The sequence below is a fragment of the Emiliania huxleyi genome (assembly GCF_000372725.1).
Source record: "Emiliania huxleyi CCMP1516 unplaced genomic scaffold EMIHUscaffold_616, whole genome shotgun sequence".
Classification (NCBI taxonomy): domain Eukaryota; phylum Haptophyta; order Isochrysidales; family Noelaerhabdaceae; genus Emiliania; species Emiliania huxleyi.
Window position 1 is genome coordinate 1 of NW_005197378.1, and position 9638 is coordinate 9638.

The following is a 9638-nucleotide window of genomic DNA, read 5'->3' on the forward strand; positions in this document are numbered from 1 at the left end:
TGGGTGGGAGTCCGCCTGCAGCTTGTTCATCACCAGGGCCAACGCAGCCGGACCTCCTCCGCCGCCGCCGCCCATTGCACCGCCGTTCACCACGCCGCCCGCCCCCATCATGCCTCCCGCCCCCCCGCCGCCGCAGCCGCCCATCACGCCGCTGTGAGGCGCCTGCCTCGGTGCGCCGCCGCCGCCGCCCGCGCACCCGCCGCCCAAGCCGCCTCCCATCGCGCCCATGCCGCCGCCGCCGAGAGCGCCCGCCGTGGCGCCAGAGAGGAGCGGCTTCGGAGCCCCTGCATGGCCGAGGGGGAGGGGCGTGAGGGCGCGACGCGGGGGCTGAGGCGGAGCAGAGACGAGGCGCGCGGCACCGATGCCGGCCCGCTGGAGCGGCTTGTCGGCCGTCGTGGGGATGACCAGTCCGTCTGCGAAGAGGACCGAGTCGCCCGAGCCGTCGTGAACCTGCCACCCGCAGCGAGGGGGCGTCAGGGGAGGGTGGAGGGGAGGGCCAGAGGGGGGGCAGTCGCTGCGCCTGCCACTCGCCGTTTGCGGCAATGCTGATCGACAAGCGCGCCTGAGCACGGCGGCCGCGGCCGCGTGTTGGAGAGGATTCTCTTCCCGAGGGCGGCGCGGTGGGAGGCGTGATCGCGCCGGGCAGTAGCTCGGCTCCATCTCGGCCATCTCTCTCGGCCGTCTCTCTGCCGTCTCTCTGCCGTCTCTCTGCCGTCTCTCTGCCGTCTCTCTGCCGTCTCTCTGCCGTCTCTCTGCTCGCCTCCGGCAGCAGCTCCGCGAGCGAGCCGTTGATTGCCTGTTGGCGGATGACGCCGGGTGAGGAGAAAGAGGCGGCTCGCAAGCTCCGGGGCCGGGGAGAGCAGTCGCCTCGAGGGTGGAGGCAGTGCGCCATCCGCCGGAGGCGAGGGTGAGCTCGCCGCTCTCGGGCGAGAGGCGCACCTGCAAAGGGCGGGGGTCGTGCTGGACGAGTGTTGGGCTACGGCTCGCAGAGGAGGGGGGAGGGGGGAGGAGGGGGGAGGGGAGGAGGAGGGAGGGGAGGGGGAGGGGGAGGGGGAGGGGGAGGAGGAGGAGGAGGAGGAGGAGGAGGAGGGGGAGGGGGCTCGCGGGCGTGTGGGTGTGCAGGGCGGGGCGTGTGGGTGAAGGGAGGGGGGGGGGGGGGGGAACGGCGGGCGCACGATGTCGTTGCTGTGCAGCTGCACGACGATGTCGTCCCCGTCCTGTAGAACCTCCACCGCCATGGCCGCCGCCTGCCCGCTCACCGGCGCCGCACACCGCGCCCGCTTCACGCCGCGCTCGCCGCCAGCCGCGCCGGCGTCGACGCATGTGGACGCGCCGTTGGCCGCCGCGCCTTCGGCCGTCGACGCGCAAGTGCCGCCGTCGCCGCCGCTCATGGCGGCGCCGGCGACGGCCGCAGAAGCGGCTAAGGCCGCATCGCCCACCACACCCTCCTGCAAAAGTGCGGCGATGGGCGCCGAAGCCATCACAGCCGCGCCGCTGTCGGTGAGCTGCGGCGTCGTGGCCGCCGCGGCGGGCCCGCTGGACTCGAGCTTGGCGGCGGATGGCGGCTGCGCCTGGGGAGGAGGAGGAGGAGGCTGGCGGTGAGGGACGGAGAGGAGGGCTGCGGTGAGAGGCGGCGGCTGGTTGGGCCATGGTGGCACAGCGAGGGCGGCGACGGGCGCCGGCGGAATGCGAGGGGAGCGGCCATACGCGAGGGGGCGGGGAGGAGGAGAGAGGGAGGAGGAGAGGGGGTGGGGAGAGAGGGAGGAGAGGGGGTGGGGAGAGAGGGAGGAGGGAGGGCTTGACGACCTGGCTGAGGAGCGCAAGCACTGCGTCGTGGCCCTCGGAGGCGGCGAGCTCCCGCGCGCCGACACCGTCCACGTTGGCCCCGAGCGAGGCGCCCGCAGCCTTGAGGCTCTGCGCCTCGAACAGCTGGTTCCGCGCCGCCGCGTGCATCAGTGGCGTCCACCCGTCGGCATCCGTCGCGTCGACATCGGCGCCAGCTCGCAGCAGCGCGCCGAGGCAGCGCGCCGATCCCTCGAGGACCGCAACCCCGAGCGGCGTCAGTCCCGTCTCGGACTCGCGCGCCTCCAACGCCGCGCCGCCGGCGAGGAGTGCCTCGAGCGCCTCGAGCTGGTCAAAGGCTGCGGCGGCGCCGAGCGGAGTGCGGCCATCGACCGGGTGACGCCAGTCGATGTCGGCGCCGGCGGCGAGAGCCTCGCCAATCTCGGCCACCCTGCCGTGCCGCGCCGCCCAGAAGAGCTCTTTCATGCTCCAGGCGCGAGTGTTCCAAAAAAGAATTTTGAAGCGTTTCTTGGCCAGCCAGAAAATCGAGATTTTGCGAGATCGCACGTCCGGTTGGCCGTTATTTTTGTGAGTCTTGGCGCTGCCCGTGTGTTCTTAAACATGTAAGAGGATGCATGGAGAGCGAAAAAGCGTGCACACGGGCTATTCTGGCCGACCCCAAATCTCCCCTCCCGACCGCGACCCCTAGAGAGCCTAGTTCGCTCGTTCGGTTGGGAAGGTTTTTGTTGTTTTGGGTGAGGTTGTCCGAGTGAGGTTAGGTAGAAAAAAAACTCGCGCGCGCAGACAAAAAACCATCTCGAACTTAAGTGCTCCACAAGTGCTTCTCTGTTCTCATGCAGAGCGTGAGCCGTGACAGAGGTCCTCACACACCTCAGCATTGATGTCCTCACGTCGGATGCACACGCAAAAGGAAAAGGCTGCGCTCGGCGGGAATCGTCCCGTGGGGAAGCGCGCAAAGTCCAGCCTCTCGTCGCCAAACTTGCTAAACTCAAAGTCCGTCCACCCAAGCTCGGTCAGCTCCCGCGTCGCATCCTCCTTGCTGAGAGCATTATCCAGTGCGCCCGGCGTCGACTTGGCCACCTCGCTCTCAGACGCGTCCATGTACTGCAACACAAAGACGGACCCCGGCGCGGCCACCGCAGAGACGTCCTTCAGCAGCTTGATCTTGCCCAAGGCGCCAAGGTACATAATCAGACCCTCGGCGATGAATAGCGCCGGTGCGGCGGCATCGAAGGCCGATCCCTCCGACCCCAACTCCGTGGCTAGCGTCCTCTCCTCGTCCTTAAAGTCGAGATCGACGCGATGCACAGGGCAGTGCGCGGCTGGCGCCTGAGGCAAGGCGAGGCCAGGTGGTGACGAGCCGTTGGTGACGTCCCCTGAGGCATTCCGTCATTTATTATTATGCGCCTGCAGCACGCGCTCAAAGATTCGAGCCTTGCCGTCGTTCACCACCTTCATGTCCACGTTGAAGGAGCCATTGGCAAACGCCTTGTAGCACTCGAGGCGGTAGGGTCGCGTGTCCATCCCGGCGCCGAGATTCACAAGCTGCTTAAAGCCGCATGCGCACTCCTTGACTCTGTCGTCGATGAAACGGGTGCGGACGGCGACCCACGTCTTGTGAAACGCGGCCCAGTCCTCGAAACCAAACATCTGGCTCATGTTGCCGAAGCCTGCCGAGAGCGTCTCGCCCTTGGTGCCAGCCAGCGCCTCAGCAAGCGGGTCGACAAAGAGAGCGTCGGGCCGCTTTGACTCGAGCGCCCGCTCCCACGCAATCATCATGGCGCTGTCGTTTGTAAAATTGTCGACCGCATCGCTTGCTGCCATGGCTGGAGACCGTGGCAGATTGAAGGCTTCGCCGACAGTTCGCTTCGTCGCTTAGCAGGCTGCCGACACTCGGGCAGCCAAGAGGCGCACGATCAAAAGAAGTCGCGGACACCGACCCAAGTTCTCCTAGTGCTCTCCGGGTTGCGGATGAAGCTGAAGAATTTGAAACTCACTCACACGCCCGCATACCTTGGCATGTGAACTATGTCGCGCGCACCTTGACGAGGTCTTTGGACTTTGCACTTTGGGGTGGACGATGTACCCCCTGATCTGGTACTGCACGTTCGACCAGCCCGGAGCGCGCGCATAGTTCTTGTTGGGCCGCTCCGTTTCGCGCTAGTCCTTCCACGTCTCACCCTGAAAGTCGAGAATCCGGTTCCGCGTCACATGCTGCGGCAGGTACGTGTTGATGCACCCCTCCGTGTCGGCCATCTCGAACCTATCGGCCTGGAGCGCGTCGAGATGGTCAAAGGCTGCGGCGGCGCCGAGCGGAGTGCGGCCATCAACCGGGTGACGCCAGTCGATGTCGGCGCCGGCGGCGAGAGCCTCGCCAATCTCGGCCACCCTGCCGTGCCGCGCCGCCCAGAAGAGCTCTTTCATGCTCCACAGGCGCGAAGCGGAGGAGGGGAGTCTCGTTTCTCTCCAAAAAATAATTTAGGGATCGCGGGGCCCCGCTCACGCTCACCCTTCTCCTTCCCTAACCCATGGGAGAATGAAATTGTTTCGCTTCATTTTTAGGATGGCACCGCATCCGCACCCAAAACTGATGATTTCGAGGCTCGGCCCCCCAGCTCACACCTCTCGTGATGATCCTTTTGCACGCACGCTCGCTGTTCGCGCCGCGCGTTCCGTCACCGAATATCGCGCCACGCGCGCGTCCGCCCGCCATGGCTGGCAATTTCTGGCTCGTGTACCACGACCTTCTCGAAAGCGACGAAGAGGTCGCCTTGGACTGGTCTGCGCCCCTCCACTGCCCCTGCCCTAAGAACAGGCTGCACTCTACATCCCCGTCTCGCCACCAGGTGGACGGATATAGCGGACATTCGGTTTGACAAAATGGCTTTGGCTCAGCACGATGCCGGTGAGCCAGAGCGAGCGCCCAAGAGGAACCCTCGTGCAGCCTCTCGTGCATGTCTCCAATCACGTCCACGCCACATGTATCGTCAGGCCTATTTACGCACTACTTCCTCCCGACCGGCACCGTCGGCCCGATCCTCTCCCTCTACGAGACCGCCGAGCCGCTCACGCGCGACGAGTTTGAGCGGAGGCGCGCGCTGGGCCGCTGGCTGAGTATGGCTATGTTGAGAGTCAACTAGTCACGTGCTAGACCGCGCCGGACAACACACACTCGCTCCCTCCCCTCCCAGGCACGCCGAGACTGGGACGCCTCTCCCCATCACCACGCTCTCGCCGCTGCTGCCGCCGGCGACGACACCGCCGTCCGCATGGCCGACCTCGTCCTCGGAGGTGCTCGCGCGGCACCCCTCCTTTGCGCGGCAGGCCATCCTCCTCCGCGTCGACGCCCGCAAGGACCTCAACCGCCACGCGGTCGCACGCAAGGCGGCGGAGCTGCAGGACGGCGACGCTCCGCCGCCGCCGCTGGCCGCCGAGACGACGGGCTCGTACTTTCTAGTGCGGCACGTGCCACTCGCCGAGGGCGCCGCCGAGGCGCTCTGTGACCGCGTGCGCAACGCCGGCCGCCTCACCTCGCCGCACCCGGCGCAGCTGCACAACCATCTGCTGCTGCCCGCCGGCGGAGAGGGTGGCGTGTCGGTCTTCACGCTGTGGGAGACGAAGGCCCCGATGGAGGCCGAAGTCTTCCAGGCCTTCATCGACTCGCCAAACAGCCCCGCGTCGGTTGAGCTCTTCGACAGCACCACGCACGCGGTGGCGGCCGGCACGGGCTTGCTCCCCGCCGCCGCCTTCCCGCAGACGCTGAGCTTCGCGCAAAAGCTGCAGTTCCCCTTCATGGACGACTCCATGGGCGCCGTCCGCTCCGTCGGCGACATGGTCCGCTCGATGGGCGAGCTGCTGGACGAAGAGTCGCCGGCCGAGCAGGTGCTGTATGGCACTTGGAGCCAGGAGGCGGTGGCGTCGGAGCAGGTGCCGTATACGAGGCCGCGGGAGGCCGGGGCTTCGCCCGCCACCGCGACGCGCGAGGCGATCGAGGAGAAGCTCAGGGCGCCGTTCGCCGTGCGTGCGCCCTTCCGCTCGCAAAAGGAGGCGCGGAAGCAGCTGCTCGAGCAGCAGGCCGGCCAGATCAAGGACGCGCTCGACGATGCGCGCAAGAAGTAGAGCGCTGGGCACCTTCGGCCGCGAGGAAGCGAGGAGCGTGCGCGCTAGCCCCCCTCCTCCCCCCCCCTCTCGCCCACAGCGAGGAGCGGCCGACCAGACTGAGGGAGTGGGCAGCACGGGACCACGCGCGCGGCTGGGTTGGTGCTGTGTACATACAGAGTACAGCGTACGAGCTGCGTTTGACTTGCGTGCAAGGTTGTGTGGGAGAGAGAGTACTGACATCTGGAGAGGGTGTCGGTCGTCGGAGAGACACACCTCGCCAGAGCCAGACCCAGGTTTTGATACCCTCTCTTCTCGCGCGCGAGAGTGTGTGGTGCGTGTCCCGGGCGCAGCAGCAGAGACGAGAGAGCAGAGGGGCAGCGCAGAGGAGCAGCAGCGCTGGGGCCTGCGTGGGCTGTGGCCGTGGGCCGTGGGGGGGGCCAGCACCCGGGCCAGCGTGTGTGGCGTGTGTGGGCTGTGGGGGAAACACACGCCTAAGGCCCTATCACACACACGAAAAACACTAGTGTGTAGTGAACCGGGAAATTGGTAAATGATCCCGCGTGGTACGATAGATCTCTCTCTCGCGTGTTGGGTCAAAAAGGACTACAACGAGAGGATGGTTAGAACTTGGTTGCGACTTGACACACGGCCAGATCTCCGCTAGTAGGTTCCAATCTGCGTCAGCTGGTCTCCACCAGCGACATCCCGGAGGTGGTAGAGGGCAACTCCAGCACCTTGTGTGGGGAGGAGGAGGAGGCCACCCGTCGCTATTGTGTAGGACCAGACCAGTAGCGTCGCGAATGAGCAGATCTGAAGCGTTTGCAGGAACTCCCGAATGGCGGCGGTTCGTCCAGCCTCAGCACTGTCGCGGCACGAGGTCTCATCTGCATCAGATTCCACCTCAATCACCTCATACGCCTCGATGATGCTGCCCAGCGCATGCCGCTTCCATGCCAGGTCCCAGTCCTCATAGGAAATCAATTCGTCGTCGTCGCTGTTTTCGCTGTCGCCGACTCGTCGCTCGACCATCATCACTGCTGCTGGCGTGGAAGGTTTGTGCTGGAGGTGGCGAGAAGACGTGTACGAGACTGAGCGGTCCGTGAACGCCACGAGAAGGACGAGAGACATGTGCATAGCCGCATCGCGCATCGTGCTCTCTCGGTGCCAATTCGACCAGCCGAGGCGATTTTCGGTGAAAAGCACATTCTTTCTTTTCTATAGCATTTCTTCTTCTTATCTCGCCCGTGCTTCTCCTATACACGGCCTCTTACGCACTGTTGAGATCGCTGGGGCCTAGTTTTCTCCTTCTTCCTTAGTGGCACCTCCCACTGTGGGCGGCGGGGCCGCTGGATGGAGGGCCGGAGGAGGAGAAGAAGAAGGAGGACTGGAGGAGGCAGCGGCACTGGTGGCCTGCCGTGAGGTACCTCCGCATACCGACCCCTTCGGGTCGGTGCAGCACTATCCCACCCAACGGCCCCAAATGACGTGTGAGTGTTAGAGCTGAGGGAGCGTGTAGAGGATGTAGAGTGTAGAGCGCTGTAGAGCTGTAGAGGTGTAGAGCGTTGGAGAGCGCTGTAGAGCGCTGTAGAGCTGTAGAGCTCTACATCCGCCGCGTGACGAACTGCGTGCGTTGTAGAGCGATGTAGAGGCGCTCTACAACGTGTAGAAATCTCTACAACAAACTCTACATCATAAGCGGCGAACGAGGCACGGTCGCTCTCCGACATGAGGCGCGTTGCACTTGCCAGTGCTGCCCTGGCCTTCTGTCTGCCCGCCCAATGGGCGGCAGGTGCTTCTGCTGCTGCTGTGGCATGCCTCACGGCTGCGACTGGCCGGCGCCCCGGCGCGTCAGCTCGGCTCGGCGTAGCGATAGTGGCCAGCGCAACTAGCTTGGACTCAACGCTCAGCCACAGGAGCTCCCGCACGCGCTGGCGCGAGTCATGGCGCATGCAACGCGCCTGAATGCTCGCCTCGCCTCGCGCAAATGCGACCGTCCTCGCAGCCGACAGTCCACCGCCTGCTAAAGAAGCACAGCGACGAATGCGGCACCGGCGACGCATGGCAGGCTGGTCATGACGCAGTTGTAGGGTGTTGTGTGTCGTCAGAGTGACTCTCTGTGTGTCAGGGATAGTCAGGGCCGTCCATCAGAGCTCCAGTAAGCTCGGAGACACCCCATTAGCGCGGCTCGACCTCTTTGAGTCACTGCCTTCCCGGCGGTTTGGCTGTAGAGCCTCTACAACACACTCTACAGCAAAATCGCGCTCTACATCGCTCTACAACGCACGCAGTTCGTCACGCGGCGGATGTAGAGCTCTAGAGCTCCACAGCGCTCTACAGCTCTACAGCTCTGCAGCGCTCTACACTCTACATCCTCTACAACCCTCCCTCAGTGTTAGAGTTGTTTGGTATTGCTAGAAATCTCTCTCTCCCAACGGATCAACCCAGGCGTCACCCATCTACCTCGACTAGTCAGTTCACCCTCGGGTATGTTCGTAAGAGCCACATACACTGAAAACAAGTGAAAAATCGCGCAAGGAGAAAAAATCCCGAAAATTTCGGCGCCTGCGGCGGGCCATGGTACCCCATCTCCCCCCCCGCATGGGTACCCTCTATCTTACTAGGGCCCCCGCCTCCCCAGAGGAACTCCTCACTGCACTGTTGCAGATTGTGGTCCCTTCCTTGTATAGAGAGAGAGAGAGAGAGAGAGAGAGAGAGAGAGAGAGAGAGAGAGAGAGAGAGAGAGAGAGAGAGAGAGAGAGAGAGAGAGAGAGAGAGAGAGAGAGAGAGAGAGAGAGAGAGAGAGAGATTTAGATTTTAGTCACCTGGCAACCCTGTCTGCACGTCTCGCGCGCGCGTGAACACTCTGCAGCCGCGTCCAGCGCGGGCGGTCGCCGTGGCCCTGAATGAATGAAGCCAGTCATAAACTCACTTTGGACTCACTGAAGCGCGTGAACAGGCCCTATCGCCAAACGGCCCTGCTCCTCCTCTTGTCTGGCAGCAAACGCAAGCTGCGGCACAAGCCGCGTTGGCGCAGAGGAGGAGGCAAGCCTCAACGCGCCTACCCGTGCGTGGCATGCCGCCGGATCGGGCCAAGACTAAGGCTGCAGGATTCGGCCCCGGCTGCTGCGAGGGCCCTCCCGTCTGCTGTTTTCATCCTTTGACACTTCGATTGCTCGCCTCGGCCTTTGTTTGAGACGCCGCACAAGAAATCCGCGCTACTCTATCTGTGTGTTTGCGGCCCTCTGGCTGGCGCGCTCTCGGCAGCCGGAGCGTATGTCGCGCCGCCGAGAGGTTGCTGTTTCGGCCGCGGCCCTTGCTGGGCTGGCGGCCTGCGCCTTGATTTTCGTGCTGCGTCGACGTCGAGCACTCGCGCCTCCATCCGCACCGCGGGCACCCGCCGCCGCCCAGCCGCCGCCGCCCGCGGCCGCCGCCCAGCCGCAGCCAGCTGCGGCCGCTCCGCCGCCGCCCTTTGAGGCTGGCACGCGGCTCGTGCTGACGGGACTCAAGAGCCGGCCAGAGCTCAACGGGCAGCGGGTGACGGTGCTCGGGTACGACGCGGCCAAGGGACGGCTGAATGTCGCGCTCAGCCAGGGACGAAGCACGATCCAGGTCAAGCCAGCGAACCTGCTGCCGGCGGCGGCGCCGTCCGTGGGCGAGATGACGGCCAAGGAGCTGAGCGAGCTCGGCCTCGCCGACGCGGCGGCGCTCACCGCGAGACACGCGGAGCGGGTGGT

At 64.9% G+C, this 9638-nt stretch overlaps 4 protein-coding genes across 4 annotated transcripts in view; 2 read left to right on the forward strand and 2 right to left on the reverse strand.

The window, feature by feature from the left end:
• Window positions 1-457: 457 nt before the first annotated feature.
• Window positions 458-2268, reverse strand: EMIHUDRAFT_120335 (hypothetical protein; the record flags this gene model as incomplete). Its single annotated transcript, XM_005763840.1, has 3 exons — window positions 458-562; window positions 1176-1571; window positions 1807-2268. Coding segments are annotated over 3 exons (963 nt in total), but the record flags the coding sequence as incomplete, so codon positions are not given.
• Window positions 2269-2574: 306 nt separating this feature from the next.
• On the reverse strand, window positions 2575-3721 carry EMIHUDRAFT_446098 (hypothetical protein). The gene is made up of 2 exons (XM_005763841.1): window positions 3211-3721; window positions 2575-3132 (listed from the first exon to the last, which is right to left on the reverse strand). The coding sequence occupies exons 1-2, from the start codon at window positions 3625-3627 to the stop codon at window positions 2635-2637; spliced, it is 915 nt and encodes a 304-aa protein (XP_005763898.1). The 5' UTR covers window positions 3628-3721; the 3' UTR covers window positions 2575-2634.
• Window positions 3722-4514: 793 nt separating this feature from the next.
• EMIHUDRAFT_120337 (hypothetical protein) lies at window positions 4515-5922 on the forward strand (the record flags this gene model as incomplete). The annotated part of the gene is made up of 4 exons (XM_005763842.1): window positions 4515-4582; window positions 4650-4708; window positions 4795-4934; window positions 5095-5922. 4 exons carry the CDS (start codon window positions 4515-4517, stop codon window positions 5920-5922), a joined length of 1095 nt encoding a protein of 364 aa, XP_005763899.1.
• A 3255-nt stretch (window positions 5923-9177) lies between these two features.
• EMIHUDRAFT_120338 (hypothetical protein) overlaps window positions 9178-9638 on the forward strand; it is a gene marked incomplete at both ends in the record, with an annotated part of 1381 nt that continues 920 nt past the window's right edge. Inside the window, one exon of the mRNA XM_005763843.1 lies at window positions 9178-9636. Coding sequence (XP_005763900.1) covers window positions 9178-9636 — 459 coding nt within the window. The remainder of the gene's footprint in view (window positions 9637-9638) is intronic.